The 22,497-nt window shown below is 44.7% G+C and overlaps 1 protein-coding gene across 20 annotated transcripts in view; it reads left to right on the top strand.

Annotated features, from left to right (window-relative positions):
• The window catches only part of DLG2 (discs large MAGUK scaffold protein 2), an 891,570-nt gene that overhangs the window by 460,707 nt on the left and 408,366 nt on the right, over nt 1-22,497 (top strand). For 12 of the 20 annotated variants that reach the window (XM_053385482.1, XM_053385478.1, XM_053385485.1 and 9 more), the window contains one exon: nt 3,401-3,562. The exons of 4 other annotated variants lie outside the window; for them this stretch is intronic. In XM_053385482.1, coding sequence (XP_053241457.1) covers nt 3,401-3,562 — 162 coding nt within the window. The remainder of the gene's footprint in view (nt 1-3,400; nt 3,563-22,497) is intronic. 4 more of the 20 variants (XM_053385477.1, XM_053385491.1, XM_053385493.1 and 1 more) reach the window with 1 other exon arrangement.

The following is a 22,497-nucleotide window of genomic DNA, read 5'->3' as shown; positions in this document are numbered from 1 at the left end:
AGAACTGATCCAACTTTGATGATGCTAACTTTCAGGGAAATCAATTAGAATCACAGCGGTGCAATCACACTAGATGCTCCTAATGTGTTGTTAGAATTCTTTCGGCTGCCTCCAGATATGATTGACTGCTCACATAAAGTGCTTTTATTGAAGAAGCCGCAGCCTTTAAAATACAAACACCCACACCCACAAGCACATACCCATTGAGCTAGTGGAAATAATAATAAAAAGTCAACCCAAGGTTTATTGCACACAGGACTTGTACTGATTCTACCTTCCTAGTTCACCAGGCTTTTATTTATAGAATCGAATCAGGCCAACCGCAGGCACCCTTCAAGACGATGCTTGTTCTGCCATCTTGTGTTTCGAAGCTTCAACTGCACTGAGGTACAGTGAAAGTGGAAAGCAGGCAGGAGGACACTGCAATTTTTGTGCAGCCTTAAAGACACACTGGGACATTAAATAGAATAAGAACTTTGCAGATCAGATCAGAGATCCATTCAGACAAGCATCTTGCTGCTAATAGCTGTCAGCCACATGCCTTCCGTGATCAGAAAAGGATGGAAACCGCCCTCTGCCCTGATTCTGGCATTATGCTTGTGAATGTGGTGCTCCATTGAAACTACAGTCATACCTTGGTTCTCGAACGTCTTGGTACTCGTACGTTTTGGTTCCCGAGCGCCGCAAACCCGGAAGTGAGTGTTCTGGCTTGCGAACGTTCTTTGGAACCCGAACAGCCAACATGGCTTCTGCGGCTTCCGATTGGCTGCAGGGGCTTCCTGCAGCCAATCGGAAGCCGCTCCTTGGTTTTCGAATGTTTTTGGAAGTCGAACTGACTTCTGGAATGGATTCCATTCGAAAACCAAGGTATGGCTGTAATAGTGATTTGTCATCTGTTTTGTGCTGTTCTAAGAAGAGAATCCTGTGTTCACTTACTCTTCAGCTCCTGGTTTTCAGCCAGGAGCTCTGAAATCAGCCATAATATTACAATGAAATTATGAAGCACTTGGGACCTTCCACCTCACAGGCTTTCTCTTTAACTTTCAGTTAACAAGAGCCAGTGTGGTGTAGTGGTTAAGAGCGGTGGACTCGTAATCTGGTGAACAGGGTTCGCTTCCCTGCTCCTCCACATGCAGCTGCTGGGTGACCTTGGGCTAGTCACACTTCTCTGAAGTCTCTCAGCCCCACTCAGCTCACAGAGTGTTTGTTGTGGGGGAGGAAGGGAAAGGAGATTGTGAGCCGCTTTGAGACTCCTTCAGGTAGTGATAAAGCGGGATATCAAATCCAAACTACTCTTCTTCTTCTTCTTCTTCTTCTTCTTCTTCTTCTTCTTCTTCTTCTGTACCCCAAAAGCGTTCCTCATATGGCTCATCAAACTGCTGAAAAAACAACAACGACCCTGTTGAATGCAGTTTAATTATTGCAGAACCTCTGCCTGGCATGCAGAAAAGCCCCGGTTTCCATCCATGGCATCTTCAGAAAGGGCTGAGAGAGAATATCACCCGAAATTCCCAGGAGCTTCTGAGCTAGATGGGCCAATGGGTCTGGTTTGGAATAAGGCAGCTCCCTATCTTCCCACTGAAAGCTGATTCAAGAAATTCGTGTTAAAATCTTTCGTTTAAAAATCCTGAATTTGCTTTAACTGGGGGAACTTCCCTGTCTGCCTTTCCTGCTTTGTTGACATTGTTTTAAAGAAAACCACAACAGCTCTCAGCCTGCAACTGTACTTCTGAAAGGATCTGAGACAATGCTGCATCCTGCAGCATTGATCCTTCCATTTAGCGACCTTAAACAAACACTGAGATTTCTAGATTCAGGTAGGGAGCCGTGTTGGTCTGACACAGTCAAAATAAATTACCCAGAACAAACTTAGTTGGTCTCTAAGGTGCTACTGGGCAATTTTTTATTTTTTATTTCTTATTTTGACTGAGATTTCTGTATGTGTGTTGTTGTTGTTTTTTAAAAAAGATGGGCACATTTTTATTTTAACCGCTCACAGTGGCACAATCCATACTCCTCCATTAGAGGTAATTGCAGGGGATTTGAAATCATCTGTTGTAGGTTGGCAACAGCGTACAGTTCCTTATTGGTAGTAGGCACTGATTTGAAATCCAGGTAGATATCCATCTTGGTCTGACGCAGTCAATATATATATAAAAATAAAAATAAATGTCCAGTAGCACCTTAGAGACCAACTAAGTTTGTTTTTGGTACAAGCTTTCATGTGCATGCACACTTCTTCAGATACCAATTGTTCATCATCCACCTGCTCTTTTCTGAAGATGTGAAGCAATGTGTGTGTGTGTGTGCGCGCGCACATGGAGGGAGGGAGGGGCGAGTGTTTTTGCCCAGCTGCAGTCAACTGGAGAAGACAGGGCAGGCAGTTCCTAAGGCAGACCTTGCATCACTTGTGAATCGCCAAGTTGGATATATCTCAGCAGCCATGTGCCATGGCCTGCCAGGAGCTTGACATTCTCCCTGGTTTTTCAGTCCCAATCAGAGATACAAAGCAGAAGATGGTGGAGCCCCAAGTGGTGAGACTGTGTTTCACATGGCAGTAGTGCAGCGATAAGAGACCTAAGTTCAAGAGTTGGGAGATAGGCCTCTGGGGGTCTGCAAAATCAGAAAAGAACTAGGCTTGGTGGAAACCTGTATGGAAGTGTGTGGTTACCACTTTCTAAACCCCAAATCTCTCCCTTTCACTTCCTGGGAGAACCTTCCGATACACTTTATTATGCTCAGCAAATGTCCTTCATTTCTTTACATCTGATATGCCTTAAGGCAGATCATATAGCAGGCCTTGTTAAACCTTTTAAGAGCTGGTGGAACAGTGTTGTACCAACATGGAGCTCAGAAGGTGTTTTTGATCCGAACCACATTTGTCTTCTCCTTAAGAAGGTCATAATTCAGAATGTAAAATTCACAGTAGGGTTGAGGGAGAAATTCAGTTCAATTCACGTTTAAAGCTGAACTTACCTAATCTGCACTTTCTGAAAATGTGTGGTCAAAAAAGCAGCCATCCTTCAAAATCCGTACACTTCTGAATTTTGCAATATGGTTCTCTAGCCCCAACACTGCATATACTAGGGTGAGGTGTGATTTTTTTTAAAAAAAAAGTACATTGGTGAAAATAACATGCAAAAAACGCATTGTATCAGGGGAAATTGCTTTGTAAAAATGTGTACTTTAGGCCAAGTCCATGCAAAAATGTGTGTATAAGGAGAAATTTGTGGATTTGTTCTTTTTTTAAATAAAAACAAATAGCACGCCAATGTGGAGAACTGAACTGAACTTAAGAAGGCAAAAATGAGAAACTGTCAGAAGCCGAAGCTGGCAGATTCACCCATCCCTATTTCACCGTTCCTTAATATTCTCCCTCCCCCCCCCTTTTGCCTCCCAGAAGTATCGCTACCAAGATGAGGATGCTCCACACGACCATACTTTACCTCGCTTAACTCACGAAGTGAGAGGGCCAGAACTAGTTCACGTTTCTGAAAAGAATTTATCGCAGATAGAAAATGTCCACGGATACGTCCTGCAATCGCACATCTCGCCTCTGAAGGTCAGTAATGCTTCTCCATGGCAACTTCTGAGCTTTCCCAATAAAAATAAACAAAATAAAAGACAGAGAGAGTGAGAGAAGTAACTGGATTTTTAAAAGCTCCAGGTGCCTCCTTGTCTTAAGCTGTTTGTTGACGCGCCTTTATGCAAATCACACCCTCTGGCAACCGTTTAATTCTTGGCACGTCTGCCGTTGTCGAAAAGTTTAGCGCTGATGTGCAACAGATCTTGGTGCAACAGGCTTGTATTGGAGCTGCGACGGAGCTGGGGGAGCTTTCCTGAAGAAGGGAATAATTCCATGTATCAACTTTTAAAGAGTGGATAAGCATAACTGGGAGGCAATTGGGTTTTTTTCCTGTTTTCACAGTGCTGGCTCAATCCTTGCTTGTCCTTGTTGCAAGATAAATGAAGTATTTATATTGACAGATAATAATCGACCGAGTCCTTTGTTTGGGGGGTAGACACAGACAAGAAGTTGCTCCTAAATTTCTAGGAATCGTGTGAAAGAGAGAATTGTGTTTGCCACCATCAGGTCATTGTTTACTGAACTGGTTGCTGTTGCCATGGGTGAAAAGAGGTTTGAAAAAGAGGGATCATAGCATCATAGGATTGTAGAGTTGGAAGAGACCCCAATGGACATCTGGTCTAACCCCTGCAATACAGGAATCACACACTCCTTCCTACCCATGGCTATTCACTAAAACAAAATGAAATATATTAAAATTCAAAGGCTTATGACATGAAAAGTCTTACAAACTTCAGATAGTAGAGTGGCTTCTTCAGACAGCAAAAGAATTCAGTTCTGTCATTAAAGGTTTAAGGTAAAGGTAAAGGACCCCGGGATGGTTAAGTCCAGTCAAAGGCGGCTGTGGGGTTGTGGCACTCATCTCGCTTTCAGGCCGTGGGTGCCGGCGTTTGTCCACAGACAGCTTTCTGGGTCATGTGGCCAGCATGACTAAACTGCTTCTGGTGCAACGGAACACCGTGACGGAAACCAGAGTGCACAGAAACACCTTTTACCTTCCCGCCACAGTGGTACCTATTTATCTACTTGCACTGGCATGCTTTCGAACTGCTAGGTTGGCAGGAGTTGGGACAGAGTGACGGGAGCTCACGCCGTTAGGGGTATTCGAACCGCTGACCTTCCGATCAGCAAGCCCAAGAGGCTCAGTGGTTTAGACCACAGCACCACCCGTCCTTTACCTTTACCTCTATCATTAACTGCAAGGCTGTCTAACATTTGACCCTTCAGATGCTACTGGAGTACAGTTCCCATCATCCCTGATCATTTAACCCAAAGTAAGACACTTTTTCAGCTTAGTGAGGTGCCGTTTGTAAAGCTGAAATGTTTAAATGTCCACAGTGTTTCTTGCAAGGCAGGAGAAAATGAGAAATTGGTTATGCCCCCACCACATCCTACCCTTGGGCTAGTGGTGGCCAGCTGTTGACTCTGGCCCAAGGGTACCACTTAGCAATACAGAGCCTGACCATTTATATCCCACTGTGAAGAAGTCCAGGGCATGAACTGAGGATCTCATGCTCTGAGGCTAGCAAGCTACTGTGTGGGTGCCCAGGTCTCAGAGGTTTCTTCAGTCATAGAAGGGAATAGGAGTGTGTAACATCAGTGCATGTGACTGGCAGTCAGCATGGGGCCTGTGGATTGGCCAGGCCATAGCGATGCAGCAGCACTGTCAATTTTGATGTGCGGGAGCAACCCTCGCAACCACATTCTGAAGGAGAGACCAAAAAATGCAGGCAACTGTGTTGACGCATTATTATGCGTGCATCTGCAGGCACACAAAATACAGAATACAATGCCTTATGAATTAGGATCAGTCTTCCAGCAGTTCTGTGTAGAGTTTCCTGGAAGTTAGCTACACTGAACTCAGTGGTACTTACTTCTGCCTACACTGGCTCAAAATAAAACACAGTGAGCATTAACAATCAACCATCTGAAATGCAACTTTTAGATTTTCATTAGAAATGCAGGTCACGCTGCAAACATGTGTTACCGTTGAAATTGCTGGTGTGAAGTAGGAACCCCATCAAAGAAAAGGAAAGAAGTATCTGCCTTCTGATTATTTGCCTGTATCTATCTCACAAACTAACTTTAAAAGCCTCTTCATCTCATTCATTTGCCAGAGCTAAAAGGGTAGGACATTTACCTTGCTGCTCCAGCAGAGCTGAGCTCCCTTTTCCTGTTTTCCCCTCCAACACACCACTGGCAGGCCTGTCCTGCTGCCCTTGTCCACTATTGTGCTCAAGTTGAAGTCGCTGTTTCCCTTCCAGCAATGAAAAACAGGGAGTCTTTTGCTGGAAAGTGACTATCCTGGGTCTAGATTTGGGTTTGACTCCTTACCATTTCAGCCTGGCCCTGGTACTCTGTCATTTATCGGATTACTCTTAGGAAACGGTAGCTTTTTGGTTATTTGGATAGAGTTGGCATACAAAAGGGTGCTTTCAGTGGGAGCCAGAGCAAACGACTGATCCCTCCTCTTCATAAATTAGTCATCTGTATCTTCCACATGCCTAAAGCAAAGCCTTAGCTTTACTGCCTCTGCATTGTATATTTAATGCCAATTCCAATTGCAGAGATTAGGCTAATGTGTATTGACTCTGCATTGTGATGTGAAAGGAAAAGCTATTATTCCAGAAACCATCTTCTGTGGCCTTCCAGTGGTCTGCCGCTAGATGGTGCAGTTAGCTGGTGATCTCTTTGGTCCAGGGACTGCGATCAGTAGGTCTTCCGTTAGCCGAAATCTGAACCCGGGAGTCTAAGGGACTTAACCGAAGGCGGGCAGAGAAACAAATAGAGGTTCGCTGGGAAATTCTTCACTGACTGCGACTCAGTGGCAATGCTTTAAGGACCACTAGACATCTTTCCTTTTAAACAAGCCGGGGATTGCATGGAACGAAACTTCATCTGAAGCAACATGTCAAGATGACTTTTGTCTTAAGCATCTTCTGCTTGAGAGAGGCTTCTGGATAATTTTGAGGGTAACAGAAACCTTTGATAAGATGACCCAAATGTTTCTGGTTACAGTTGACTTAGAATCAGCTGCATAGAATTGTAGAGTTGGAAGGGACCACAAATGTCATCTAGTCCAAACTCCTGCAATGCAGGAATCTTTTGCCCAATGTTAGGCTTGGACTTGGGATTGGAAAGCTCTGACTTTCCAGATGTTAAAGGTAAAGGGACCCCTGACCATTAGGTCCAGCCATGACCGACTCTGGGGTTGCGGCGCTCATCTCGCTTTACTGGCCGAGGGAGCCGGCGTACAGCTTCCAGGTCATGTGGCCAGCATGACTAAGCCGCTTCTGGCAAACCAGAGCAGTGCATGGAAACGCTGTTTACCTTCCCGCCGGAGCGGTACCTATTTATCTACTTGCACTTTGACGTGCTTTCGAACTGCTAGGTTGGCAGGAGCAGGGACCGAGCAATGGGAGCTCACCCCGTCACGGGGATTCAAACCACCGACCTTCTGATCGGCAAGCCCTAGGCTATGTTGCTGGTCTACAATTCCCGTCTTCATCCCTGACCATGTTGGCTGGAGCTGATGGAAATACAACAACATCTAGAGAGCTACAGGTCCCCAGCACTGGGACAGAAACTAAGAGAGGGCTTTTGGGGAGTTATGAAGGTGGAAAGATAATGTGTGCTTTATTCTTTTAAAAAATGAAAGAAAATAAGAACATTTTTTTTCAAGGTGTGCTTTTCAACTTCCTAGCTGCATCTGCAATTCAGATGTGCCGGTTTATTAGGCCCTCTCATCCCTCTCTGCCTCTGATTGAAGCACCATCAAATGCAGTTCCTCCAGGGAATATAACTAATCAGCATTTCTGAAACAAGAGCAAAATGTGCATTTGCTAAAACGAGTCTTCGGGATTTGTAATTACGCTGCCTTTTTTGTTTTTGTTTTGCTTCCTGCAACTGTGATAGCTTAGAACATTTTGAGAAGCTCTGTGTGCTCGGCTTCTGTGCCAGAAGAGCCATCTCCAGCTATTGTCAGGTCCCACCCACTGCTGCCTTGGCTCCACTGCCTGTCCTCTTGGATCAGGAATGGGGGGGACGCTCCACAAAATCTCCAGGAGCTGCTGAACTGCAGTTCCCATTAGTCCCAGCCAGCAGTGCCAATGTTCAGGGATGATGGGGGCGGGGGTTTATTTGACTCATGTTTGAATGTGGAGCTCTTCTTCCCTTGATGGTGCATAAAAATGTTTGGTGTCTTATTTTTATTATTATTTACTTATCTAGATTACTTTTATTCTGCTTCATGGTCCTGAGAGGATCTCAAACCGGTCCATAAAGATAATAATAATAATAATAATAATAATAATAATAATAATAATAATATATTGAACGTCTATTCCAGCCTTTTTTCTCCAATAGTTTAAGGTGACATACATGGTGCTATAATAATAATAATAATAATAATAATAATAATAATAATAATAATAGGGACACAGGTGGCACTGTGGTCTAAACCACTGAGCCTAGGGCTTGTCGATCAGAAGGTCGGCGGTTCGAATCCCTGTGACGGGGTGAGCTTCCGTTGTTCGGTCCCAGCTCCTGCCAAGCTAGCAGTTCGAAAGCACGTCAAAGTGCAATTAGATAAATAGGTACCGCTCCAGCGGGAAGGTAAACAGTGTTTCTATGCGCTGCTCTGGTTCACCAGAAGCGGCTTAGTCATGCTGGCCACATGACCCGGAAGCTGTCTGCGGACAAATGCCAGCTCCCTCGGCCTGTAGAGTGAGATGAGCGCTGCAACCCCAGAGTCATCCACAACTGGACCTAACGGTCAGGGGTACCTTTACCTTTAATAATAATAATATACCCCACCCATCTGACTGTGTTGCCCTGGCCATTGTAGGTGGCTTCCAGGATAATAAAAGCACAGCAAAACATCACACATTAAAAACTTCATGATGCAGTCTGCCTTTAGAAAGTTGAATAGTTGTTTATCTGTTTGAAATCAGATGGGAGGGTGTTCCGCAGGGTGGACACCACTACTAAGAAAGCCCTCTGTCTGGTTCCCTGTAGCATCATTTCTTGCAGTGAGGAAACCACCAGAAGGCCCTTGGAGTTGGACCTAAGCGTCCAGGCTGAACGATGGGGGTGGAGATGTTCCTTCAGGTATACAGGGCCAAGGCCGTTTAGGGCTTTAAAGGTCAACACCAACACTTTGAATTGTGGTCAGAAACATACTGGGAGCCAATGTAAGTCTTTCAAGGCCGGTGTTATGCGGTCTTGGTGGCTGCCCCCAGTCACCAGTCTAGATGCCACATTCTGGTTTAGTTGTAGTTTCCAGGTCACCTTCAAAGGTAGCCCCACGTAGAGCGCATTGCAGTAGTCCAAGCAAGAGATAACTAGAGCATGCACCACTCTGGCGAGACAGTCCGTGGGCAGGTAGGGTCTCAGTCTGCGTACCAGACGGAGCTAGTAGACAGCTGCCCTGGATACAGAATTGACCTGCGCCTCCATGGACAGCTGTGAGTCCAAAATGACTCCCAGGCTGCTGCCTGGTCCTTCAGTTATAAGGCAGCATACTATTTTCCTAACACCTCACTTATTGTTATTATTTTTTTTACTAGATAGGAACATAGGAATCTGCCTTATATTAGGTCAGACCATTGCTCCGTCTAGCCTTGTATTGTCTACACTGACTGGAAGTGGCTCTCCAGTGCCTCAGGCAGGATGTCATTTCCAACCCTACCGGGAGCTGCTGGGAATTGAACTTTTGGGACCTTCTGAGCGCAAAGGATGCGCTGTAGCAGTGAGTCACAGCCCTGCCACAGGTACAGAGGCAGGTGTGGTTAACATCACAGAGCAGGCCTTCAAGTGGGCTTTAACCTGGCTGAGTTGGATGTAGCGGCAACACTCAAGCCATCACCCCCATGGCTCTTTTGATCTTATTTCAGAACACTGAGGATAGAACGAATTGTCCCCAAATTTCCCAGAACTGTTTGTTCTCTTCCCAGATGAAGATCTGATGAGACATGTTATTACCTGAAAGGGCCTAGCAAATGATATTCCCAGCCTGAGTATACTTCCCTTGAAGATTAAAGGGTGGGTTGGGCAGAAACAACAACAACAACTCTTTTTATTCCTCTTCCCAGAAAATTTAACAACAGATGATGGGTGGGTAGCTGGCTGTCAAATGCTGCTTTGATGCTGCCCGTCACAAGCAGTTGCTTATTTTTATTTTTATTTTCTGGAGCAAAAGAAAGCACATTCCTGTGGTTTGCTTTGAATTGCTGACCCCCTCCTCACCCAATTAAATTGTTGCCTGACGAACAATTTGATTAGATCTCTTACACCTGTCAAATGCCAAAATGATGAACAAATATGTCGCGTGCACATCTGCTTCAATTGGACTAATAGGCATCATCTGTGGGCTTCGAGGTAACAATCAAATGCATTAAAACTGAGTTACAGTTTGAGGTTAGCAGGACAGCTGTGATAGGAAATGGCAACAGTGTGTTGACAGTCGAGGGACTTCCGGGTTAGCGCCATCGGTAATGGTGGATTCCCTCTGATTCGGAGGGACCCGCTCAGTGGGAATCGGGTCTGTACCGCCATGGCGAAGGCGGAGACCCTCTAAAAATCACAGGCGGGTGAAGCCTGTGAGCGTGGGGCTTGGCGGGCACACTTTGCGCCACCCCAATTCGCGAGGAAACCCGACTACGGGCTCTGGAGTGAAGCGGGCGAGTGGCGCAGTGCTGTGAGTCAACTGCTACTTCCACGGAGCGAAGCTGCATAGCTGTTACCGTAGAGCACTGACTTTTTCCTGGGACAATTTGACCCTAAAAGCAACTACCCGTGAGTAGGACAAATTGGATAAAGGGAAGAAAAAAGGATTAATTTGACATCGAAGCGGGAGGTATAAACAGGAAGTCCGCCTTCCGCTTTTGTAAATAGGCTAAAGCAAAGAGGCTGTAAGCTGAAGCCTTGGAAAGCTGATTAGAAAGGACTAAAACCCCAACATCAAAAATAAGTGAATCCCCCCTTGGTTGCAGGAGAAGAGGGGGGAGAGGCTTGGACTATATATGCCTGCAAGAGAGAGGGAAGGAAATAAAATCTTCAGGCCGAAAAAATTGACATCCAGTCGTCACTCATGCTGATTATAAAGTTGCAAACAGCAGAGGAAACGATAGTAGTGATCAATATCTACTTATGTCCAATTTATAAGAGAAATTTGGTTGATCTGAGATGGCAGGAAATCCAAGTGACATTGGAAACGCTTTTTGATAAATACCCCGAAGCCACTTTTCTGTTGGCGGGAGATTTTAATGGACGCCTGTCACATACTGACCAAATCTTATTCTCTAAATTTAACAAGTACCCTTCTTCACCTCTTATGACTACAGATCTTTTACCAAGGAAATTTAAAGATAACATAGCCACTTGCGCAGGTTTCAAATGCAGGCAAACCTTGCTGGCCCTCAATTTCCTTCTGCTAAATGGGGCAGTCAGCTCGGACTACCCTGCCGAATTCACCTATTGGTCAGGTTCACGTGCATCCACTATTGATTTTGTATGGATATCTCCTGACCTTAACCCAAAAATATCCAGCTTTAAGGTGGCTACAAGATTGGAGAGTGATCACTTCCCTTTAGAAATTTCCTTGACTCTGGCTGACAAACTTGATAGGCACTCCTTTGTGCACCTATCAAATGATCATCTGGAGATAAGACCTACAGCCCTTAAATGGACCTCCAACTCGGCCCAGCAGTTGAACGAACTTCTCTGGTCTGATCAGCTCCAAATAAATAGGGCTTCCCTTATGCAGGCGGATGAGCCTCTACCAATATATGACGATTTAGTAGAACTTCTAAAACCAACATTAGCTCGGTCTCCCACAAAGCATGGTAAACAGTTTTTCCACAAAAAATGGTTCGATGAGGAATGCAAAAACTTCAAGAATCATCTGTATAATGAATGGTTGGCATACAGGGCATCAAATGACCCCATGCCAAATAACCGCCTTATCACCCTCAGGAGAAGTTACAAAGTCCTACTAAAGGAAAAGAAGGTCGAGGCAGAAAGAAACAATTGGAACAACCTTTTGATAGCTGCAGAGAATAGAAATCCAGCCTCTTTTTGGCAGTTAATTTCCAGATACCTGGGTAGGCCGCTTGCAAGAATAGAACCCCACATCTCAGCGGACACTTGGGAAAGATACTTCGCCGATCTGTATGCAGCCCATGATGCCTGCGGAGATACGGTGGAGCTGGAAGCACTGCCCAATTGGGACCCAGTTACATGCCCTGAAGTTGAAACTCTCATAGATCGATTTAAAGCAGGTAAGGCCCCCGGTGATGACCTTATATCCATTGATGCCATCAAAGCAAATAAAGATTGGTGGATCCCACTTTTAGCAGCACTTTACACGCATATAAACAAAACAGCAAAATTTCCCTCAAGCTGGAGCTCTGCGTTGATTGTATTAATACATAAGAAAGGCCCATGTACAGAGCCGAGCAACTTTAGGCCAATCAGCTTGCTAAATGTCATTGGGAAGATTTACTCGGGTTACCTGCTAAACAAACTATCAAAATGGATGGAGGATGACAATATCATTGCCGATGAACAGGCGGGTTTTCACCCTGGAAGATCTACCACAGACCAAATATTAACCTTGAATCACCTGGCGGAAAAGTATGCCGGCAAAGCCCCAAAGGTTCTTCATGTGGCTTTTATTGACTTTAAGCAGGCATTTGATCTAATCTCTAGAAAGCAGCTATGGACAAAACTGGCTACTACAAAGATCGATCGTCGTCTCCTTCATCTGATTATCAGCCTCCATACAAACACCTTTCTGAGAATCAGGCTAGACAATAAAGGCCTAGTCTCCAACCCTGTTACCACCACTAGAGGGGTAAGACAGGGTTGTCTATTGGCCCCAGCATTGTTTAGCTTTTACATTAACTCACTGGTGACTCACATGGCCCATAGAGACTATATAACAACTAATGCATCTAAAGCAGCCATCCAGATTAGATCTCTATGTGCTAAGAATCAGGCTCAATCAGTGAAGATAGCTTTGAGACTCTTTCAAATGAAAGTCCTCCCCCTTCTTTTGGTCGGCATCTCTTTAGGCTCCCGTAGGGATTTTTTGAAACTGGATTCTATCCAAACGCGATTCCTTAGAGCCATCCTTAGGATTCCCCCCTCGGTAGCAGGTGCGGTTATGAGATTAGAGGTCGGCTGGCAAGCTCTAAGGTATGTGGCCTTGAAGACGAAGCTCTGGCTATGGCTCAAGCTTTGTTTTAAACCAGTGGGTATTGCCCCCTTGATATTGAGGGATGATTTCCAATCATCGTGGGAAAGGGAGGTCATTAACGAGGTTCAATCCTGTGGATTGTCTCACCTTTACTTTGAGTCTATGACATACAATCAAGCTAGAGCTGTGATCTCCCGGAGACTGAGTGACATTGCCAGACAAGAGGACATAGCCCTGGTAAAACCAGGGATGTTCCTAGAGGACCAGATTTATCGGACCATACCAGCCCCCTACCTTGCAGAAATCCACTATGATGAATACCGCAGACTTCTTACAGTGGCTAGATTAAATGTCCTTGACGCTGCGATATTGTGGGGAAGGTACAGGGGAGTACCATACGCCCAGAGAACCTGTCATTGTGCCATGGGTGTGGTTGAGTCCACCGAACACATTCTCTTGACTTGCCCTTCTTATGCAGAGCTTAGACAAAATTTTATAGACCCACACCTATGTCAATTTAGCTTCCTACCCGGAGAAAACTAGGTTTTACACTTGCTGAATAATGTCACTAGAGCTATACCTTCCTTGGTGGCCAAATTTCTTTTTTTAGCTTTTAAGCGTCGCAAGATTATAATTGACTGTATTGATATGGGGCTATCTGTTTAGCCCATTTTAGTGTTGGCTAAGTTCTAAAATCTTCCTGGATGTTTTAACTGTGTATTGACAAATGTACTTTTTTCTGACTGACGGTCGAATAAAAAGGTTGATGATGATTTGCATTTAAATAGCATGGTTCAGGTGTACAGTGTGCCATGTTTTTGTGGGTCTAGGGATCCAAGAGGAGAGTAGGGACACATGTTTGGTTGAAGAGCAAGTGCTTCAGAGTTTGCCTGGTTCCATTCGGGGTCAAATCCAAATTCCAATTGCGAAAAACAAAGCTTTGTTCCTCCCCTATTCACTATTACAGGAAAATTTAAAATGGCTATACCTCTCCTTGCTTTTGACAGAAGTGGGTAAATTTTGTGGGCATAACTGTCCCTTCTGTGTGAATAAAGCCTTCCAGATAAATAGGCCAGGGTTTTTTTGTGGGGATACTTAAAATAAGAAGGTTATAACTTTCTTTTTTTTTTTTTTGCAGAATTGGGTGAATTTTTCAGGCATAGTAGCCTCTTCAGATGGGATTTGTGGGAAATCTGTTTGTATGAAAGTGGCATGCACGAGAGAGGTGCCCCTAGGTAAGAAATGTGCCCAACTCAGAATGGATGCAGGGGGTTTTGTGATCAGTACCTTTAAAGTTTATTTTAGGTGGTACACTAAAAAAAATTTGCTTCCCTCCCTGTGGCATACATTGTAGAGGTGCCCCTAGGAAAGCAAATGTTAAAGTTTCAGAAGGATAGGTGCAGGGGCTAGGGAGTAAAGATGATTTTTTTATAATAAAAAAAAACAGGTTCAGGCCTGTTTTCTACGCAATCAGCAGCAGAAAACACAGAAATGAAATGCAAAGCTGAATTGACAGGAATTGATGTATGGACTTTTAGCAGAGGCAGGACTTGAACATGTAGTACTTTTCAAGCAAGCACCACAAACAGAACTAGCAAAGAGAACAGAACACACAAGAACAAGGTGATATATTACTCCTTCCCTCCAAAGCACTGTAATTGGAGAGTCCTGTCAAATATTATTTCCTCTGATTGGAAGCTAGGCTTGTTAGTCACAAAAGTGCTCCCCCTTCCCCTGTTTCCCCACTCTGGAATTTTCATTACATGCCAAGCTTGGGGGAAAATGTTTGAGTTTTGGCAGACACACTGTCTGCAATGTTTTTTCAATGTCCAAATATCCAAGGCACCCATAAGCATTCATAAGATCCCAACCACCAACGGGACCAAATTGTTGTGATTGATGCACATCCCTAATACATACATACATACATACATACATACATACATACATCTAGAACATGGGTCGGCAAACTAAGGCCCTTCTAAATCCAGCCCGCAGATGGTCCAGGAATCGCCGTGTGGATCGCTAGTGCCTGCTTTTCCCCCCCCTCCCTCACAGGGTGGCGGTGGCGCCTCCTCCCTCCCTCCTCCTGGCTTCTCCCCGCCCTGCCTAGAGGAGGAAGGGGGCTGGGCTTTGTTGCTGCCAGCCCCTCTCTGGAGCCCTTTTGTGTGCCGCTCATTGTCCTGCCTCTGCCAGCCCCTGCTGCTCGCAAGACTCAGCAGCCGCAGCTGGCTGAGTGCCCCTCTTGAGTGGCTGCCATTTAAAGCAGCCCCTCTCCTGAGTCCTTTCACACGCCGCTCATCACCCCTCCGCCGCCGTTCTTTTTTTTCCTTCTTTAAAATATAGTCCGCCCCCCCACAAGGTCTGAGGGACAGTGGACCAGCCCCCTGCTGAAAAGGTTTGAGGACCCCTGATCTAGACGAATGTTTTGTTGGAGGCGGTTAAGTGAATGGTGATAAGGAAGTTAGTTTGGGTAGCGGGAAGAGGGGAATATGTAAATGTAGGGGTACATCTCCTTTACCATTACATTTTCCAGAGGAAAGGGAAGCAGAGGGCTCACAGCTTAGGGGTTGAGAAGTCCCCAGGGTCAGTCCCTGTCATCTTGTTAAAGGATCTCTGGTTTCAGGGCCAGAGAATTTCTTTCCTTAAGATATTGGAAAACCACTGCCAGCCATGATAGACAGTTACTGAGGTACTGTTTGTTACTCTGTTATGTCTTTTTACATTTTTATATTGTAAGCTTCCCTGTGATCCTTGTATGAAGGACGGTATAGAAATAGAAATAGAAATAAATAATAATAATAATATAGGGGGCAGTGGTATTGAGGAACAGTATGACTTGCTATATAGTTTCAGATATGGGTCTTTGCTTTATGCCCAAGTTTTCTGCAGACACTGGCAGCAGGCCTCCACTTTCTTAACCGTTGGCCTGTGAATTGAAAGCCCATTCTTTTAAAAGTGAAAGTGGAGGTTATTGGGCTTCTGGAAATGCTAATCACCAGGCTGGTAGCTTGCTCGAGTCCACAGTCCCTGGTGCAATGGCGGCTATGCAAATCTCTTAAATCCTTTGGTTATGAGGGATTTGGGTCTAAGGATGTTGCGGTGGCTTAGTGGATTGAAATTCCGTGTTTTGCAGAAAGCAATGATGTGCCAAGGACAGGTAGCTGTGGATGAATGGGAATGGCAAAGCCTAGAATGCCGTCGCAGTCCCTAACACACCAGCGTGATGTACATCTGCTTTCAGTCTTCAGCATCTTTCAGGCACAAAAAAACCCCTAAACAATTAAAAAACTTGGTAATTGACTTTGTGAAATGTTTTAGAGCTTGACAATAAATCTGATGCTAGGCGCGGAAGGTGGAGGACGGTAATGGTGTTGTCAACACATTTCCACTTCAAAGTGGACACTTGTTTATGCTGAAAATCACGCCTTTGATCAATAGGTAATTAGATTAGGAGAAAGGAGCAAAACTGTTTAGTGATTAAGAAGCCGTGCGTGTGTGTGTGTACGTATGAGACTGATTGAGTTTTTACATGAATTGCTGGCCCAGATGATGCGAGATCTTCTGATTTGATGCTAATATTTCACTCTCCAATCTTTGCATAGTCTTTGCTATTCATACTTGGCTTTTGTAGTTTCATGCTATGGGATGGATATAGGTTTGTTGTGGGTCCTACTGGTAAAGCAGCAAGATCTCACCTCCTTCTTCCCCACTTCCTTCAAGAGAACATTATTTGCTCATTTCCACTTTTATCCACCCTGCTTGCCAGTGCATAGAAGTATGTTCACAAAAGTATGTTCAACAGGGAAAAGTCATTTGCATGTAAAGGCCCACGCACAGAGGCCTCCTTGATCAATAAAACACATGGACATCAGTATTTTAGGTTAATGGACTAATAAAGGCCACAGCTTTATTGGTTACAGAATGTGAGTGGTATTGGCTTTAGGCATTGGACCTGACCGACTATATCTGACTCCTGCCTGCCATGCAGGAAGTCTAAAAAGGGTTAACCACCAACAGGGGGAGCCCTGTTGATGTACATCAACTTGGAGCTCCCCCTAGGGTCACTGTAAGGTCATGCCATGGCCCTAGCCTCCACCCAGCCTTCGGACAGGAACCATGACCCTAGGATTCCTTTAATGGAATACCCTTAAAGGAGAGGGATAGGTGATGGCCATAACCTCCCCTCCATAAACCAAGCTTTTCCAATGCCTAACTGCCAAACCTTACCAAAAAATTTTTAAATTTATTTAATCATTTTTTCAATACAAACAACAACCGCGAAAGACACATACAACAAAAAACATAATAAAACTAATAACGCAATTTGACAATTCAGATTTGAATACACTGATATACCTATGACTACACCTTTTTAACAATATTTCCCCACCACTCTCTCCCCCCCCTGCTTCCCACCACTATCCGCCTTATCGCTGAAATATTCCTTCCCAATTCCTTCATATTTATCCATTCTTAATTTGCGTCGACATGCAATTCATTCGTATGTAGCTAATCTGTCCAAATTATCAATCCATGTGCTCCATGGAATCTTTTTGCGGCTCTTCCAATTCACCAAAACAAGTTTTTTTGCTTCTAATATAGCACGGTACATCCTTACGAAATTGTGACGATTTGCTACGAGGTAGGCAAAAACCAAGTGGCTGGTGCCAATCTGCCAGGTGGGAAAATTCCTACCAGGCCCCTTCAACAGGCCACCAACTGAAGTCCATAGCAAGGTCAAGGTGCAGAACGCAAGAAAAAAGGGCGGGAGGGTGGGTGACCCATGGAAGCCGGAAGCAGAATGAAGAGCTCCTGGCCGCACAGCTGCTTAAAGCGGCAAGCCATGCCCCCAGCCAACCGGATTGGCTGGCTGCGGTTGTGATGTGAGCCGGGGCTCCCTGATGACGTGGGGGGTCTAGACACGCCCCCACGAAGGGTGGGGGAGTGCGAGGCCAGCGCGCAACCCTGCCCCTCTGAGAAGAAGAGCGGCTTTCTCTTAAGGACTGGGAGCAAAAGTTCCAACACAGTGGTGCTTTCCGTCATTATAACAAATAAAGCATGTAGACAATCATGTCTGTCTGCAAACAAATAATCTGCACTCACCCCTGGATTACCGCCTAACAGTTCCTTTTCAAATAAATTCAGCCCCTAGTGTTAATTACTGCCGCTCATTACTGCCCAAAACACCTCTAAATACTGTAATATTAAAGTAATTTATTTCCCTAAATATCCTCACAGTAACCCTGATGTTGTTGTTGTTTAGTCGTTTAGTCGTGTCCGACTCTTCGTGACCCCATGGACCAGAGCACGCCAGGCACCTCTGTCCTCCACTACCTCCCGCAGTTTGGTCAAAGTAACCCTGATAACCCCCCCAAATAACTTTTCCCAAAATTGTTTTCCCCAAATTATTTCACGCATCCTAAGTGATTACTGTAAATCAATTACAGTGGTTTGAATCTATGTGGTCTTGACAGAGAGCCTTCACCTCCTGCGTTAAAGTGCAGGTAGACGATTGCAGACATGCAGCTGAGAATTCGGGACGTGTCAGACATGCGACTTTCTGACCGTAAAGCAGACTTTCCTAAAATTTGGTGTTCGAACTTCACCTTTATTATGGATAAGTTCCACCTTCGTAAACATTTCCTTACACCGTCAATTTTTTTTTGGCACAGAGAAAGCCATCAAAGCAAAGTTTGCTCAATTAAAGCAAATGACTTTTGCATCCCATCCCAGGTCCTTAGCTTGCCTCAAAAGAGCTTGCTGTGTCAGCTCTTGAACAAATCAGCTCTACAGAACCTCAGCTGCTGGAACAAGCCAGAGCATCTTACAAAAGGTCAGCTACTTTGCAAGGCTTTTTTTTTTTTTTTTTTGCTGAATAGGATCTCCTATTTAGCCCAAAACAGATTTTCCAACATATGCATCAGTGAGAAATTGCCAGTTGAAGAGATTCAGCCAGTTGTAGCAAAATGTTGTTGTTGTTAATGATCGTTACACCTGTATCCCACCTTTCATGCAAAGAACTCAAGGTTCTTCCACCCCCATTTTGTCATCACAACAATCCAGTAATGTAGATCAGGCTGAGAGATGGGCCCAGTGCATTTCATAGATGAGTAAGGGTTTGAACTCTAGATTTGCTGCACTCTGACCACAACACCACATTGGATGGATTTCTTACAGAGAACCTTTAGTAATAGAATAGGAGGGAATGTAAATTTCAGAACAGAGACCCTTTCGGCAGAGGTAAACAAACAGAATATGTGGGGGGTGGGGTGGCCAAAAGTTCCCCACCCTTGCTGTAAGCTGAAAGCCACTGGGAGGAGCAGCAGTATTATAACTGCCCCAGTGGCGTAGCGTGGGGGGTGCAGGGGGGGCCGGCCGCACCGGGCGCAACATCGGGGGGGGGGGGCGCTCGCATTCGCAGTGCTAAAATCCACGGGTTAGGGGGCGCAAATTACTTGCCTTGCCCTGGGTGCTGACAACCCACGCTACGCCACTGAACTGCCCTAAGAGCTTAAGAGTCACCCATCTAATTTAGCATCTTGTTATCCAGCACTGTTTTCCTTGTGCTGCAGTTCAGATTCCACCAAATACTACATTGTTCATCTTGCTCTCTGCTGTTTTACATAACTTATATGCGTAACGTACAGGCTTCAGTGTAATAGAGAAGTCAAAGTACAGTGGTACCTCTGGTTATGAACTTAATTTGTTCCGGAGGTCCATTCTTAACCTGAAACCGTTCTTAACCTGAGGTACCACTTTAGCTAATGGGGCCTCCTGCTGCTGCCGTGCTGCCGGTGCACAATTTCTCTTCTCATCCTGAGGTAAAGTTCTTAACCCGAGGTACTACTTCTGGGTTAGCGGAGTCTGTAACCCAAAGTGTTTGTAACCTGAGGTACCACTGTAATGTAAAAATCAACAACCTTATTGTTAATTATTGTTGGGATTTTTTGTTTTGTTTTAGATAAATTGATGTTAATGAGTGCAGATTGTAGTCACTTGACAGACATCCACTTCTGACCACAAATGAAGTGCATATTGCAGCAATTTCTGCTTCTGTTTCCATTTTTGTCAGAATTCTCTTACATCTATAGTATGAATGTTGCTGGTGGTATAATAATATCAATGGTATCCCCGCCTTTCAGTGAGGTGATGATGTTCTTATCATGGTTAATGTTTGCCAGAGCCTTCAACACTTATGTATGTATATATGTATGTATGTATGTATGTATGTATGTATCTATATCTATCTCTCTCTATCTATCTATCATCTATCTATCTATCTATCTATCATCTATCTATCTATCTATCTATCATCTATCTATCTATCAATCATCTATCTATCTCTCGAGAGCCAATGTGGTGTAGTGGTTAAGAGACTAGTAATCTGGTGAACCGGGTTTTCGTCTCCGCTCCTCCACATGCAGCTGCTGGGTGACCTTGGGCTAGTCACACTTCTCTGAAGTCTCTCAGCCCCACTCACCTCACAGAGTGTTTGTTGTGGGTGAGGAAGGGAAAGGAGAATGTTAGCCGCTTTGAGACTCCTTCGGGTAGTGATAAAGCGGGATATCAAATCCAAACTCTTCTTCATCTATCTATCTATCTATCTATCTATCTATCTATCTATCTATCTGACTCCCTGTGAAATATTTAGCCTCATTTCTTCACCTTCAGCACTGGATCATTATTTATACATGTCCAAATACCCTAAATTAAATATAATACAACACAAAGGTTGATACTTTCTGCTCAAGCTTTCCCCAGCGCCATTCTTCCCGAGGCGACGCAGAAAGTCCTGCTCCAAAATGGACTCGACCTCATTCCTGCATATTAAAGAAGTTGAGTTCGGTGGAATTCAATTAGTGTTTCACCTTCCACGCAGTTCCTCCAGCAACGGGCTTCTCGCTGTGCCTGCAGTATTGAATTATGAGAGAGCTCATCTTAATTGAGTAGCTTGGGTGTCTTTGCTTTGTTTTGTATTTTTTCTTTTAAGAAAGGACGGGGAGGAAAGGAGAGGGAAATATTCCAAGTAGCCAGGGTGGAAATGCTCCCCACAGAGGCAGCTGCAGGCTTGCATTTAAAAGAAGAATATGCCTTGATGTTGCTGCTTGCAGGGAGACCCGGGGTGGTAGCCAGCTAAGTTTGACTGGAAGCAGACCCTTTGAAATTAACGGACATGGCTACGTTAGCCATGCCTATTGATGTCAATGGGTCTGCTCTGAGTAAGACTTGATTGAATCCCACCCCGGACTTTGCACCAATAAGCAGTGCCCATATGTGTATGCCAGCAAATTTTAATAGCCGAAAATAGGTTTTGAAACTTGTGCATTTGCCTGACACTTGGACCTGCAGGTGGAGTCAGAGGCTGCGCTTCAGGCCTGGGATTCCCAACCTGTTTTTGCTACTGACTGCATGTAGAAACATGGGAAGCTGCATCCTACCAAGTTAGAGCGTTGGTCCATCTAGCTCAGCGTTGTCTACAGTGATTGGTTGTGGCTCTCCATGATTCAGGCAGGGACTCTATCCCTGGTGATACCAGGGATTGAAGCTGATACCTTCTTCAAGCAAGGCAGATTCTCTATCCACTGAGACCTAGTCCTTCCCTTGCACGTGGAGTGAATTTTCTTAGGGGAGAAGTGACAGGCAGTATTTGTGGTCATATTTTCCCCTTCCTCTTCTCTGCAATACACTCCAACCATGCTCTGAGATCAGAAAGAGGCTTCATCTGAGGTTGGTGTTTGGCTTTCTTCTGACCTGGTTCTTTATCAACCCACAGATTTTAATGAAAATTTTTGTTTAGATATGTAAGGACATAAGAAGCCCTTCTACCATTAGTTCATGTAGCTCAGACCTCCTCAACCTCGGCCCTGTTTTGAGACTACAATTCCCATCATCCCTGACCACTGGTCCTGCTAGCTAGGGATCATGGGAGTTGTAGGCCAAAAACATTTGGAGGGCCAAGGCTGAGGAAGCCTGATATAGCTCAATACTGTCTACACTGACTGGCAGCACCTCTTTGGGGGTTGAGTTGGGAGTCTGTTTTAGCTCTACCTGGAGATGCCAGGAATTAAACCTGGAATTTTCTTCTATCTTCATTTTTAAATTTGTGAATATGATGGGGGGCAAAGAGGAGAAGGAAAAGAATGGAAAACATACCCCCCGAAAACCCCATTTGCCTACTGCCATTGACAATATTTCACCAATCCAGATTTAAATGTATGAATTATACGTATTGTACATAGACGTATTTGAGTCACAAGGGTTCAGATTCAGTGTTTCCAGATTTCCTGGTGGGAACCTTCTCAGGCGAAACTGTGGCAAATACAAGGGAAAAACAAAACCCTGAAACATCATTCTGGATTCACAAAATGAAGAAGAATAAGATTTTCTCTGCCCACAGAGAATGAGCTGGTTGTGCCAAGTGTGGGTGTTCAATAGGCACGGTGCTTATTGAGGCTGGAAACTGAAGAGGTGGTGGTGAGCGAATTCACTCACACACATACTTTTCCAATTTGTTCCTTTTAGTTGTGCAATATGCAGAATATGGTCCCCTCCCCATTAGATCTTTTATCAAGCTGCTTTGGGATGTTTTTATTCTGTTTGCAAAAGGTGGGGCAGAAATTCCCCAAATAAGTGTGTCAATCAGTTCTGACCCCACTCCTTTTCCAAGTCTGGTCATGACCGTCCTTGCAAGATGTAGGCAATAAGGCAC

Source organism: Podarcis raffonei, chromosome 4 (genome assembly GCF_027172205.1).
Source record: "Podarcis raffonei isolate rPodRaf1 chromosome 4, rPodRaf1.pri, whole genome shotgun sequence".
Taxonomy (NCBI): domain Eukaryota; kingdom Metazoa; phylum Chordata; class Lepidosauria; order Squamata; family Lacertidae; genus Podarcis; species Podarcis raffonei.
This window is presented reverse-complemented; position numbering and strand designations above follow the sequence as displayed.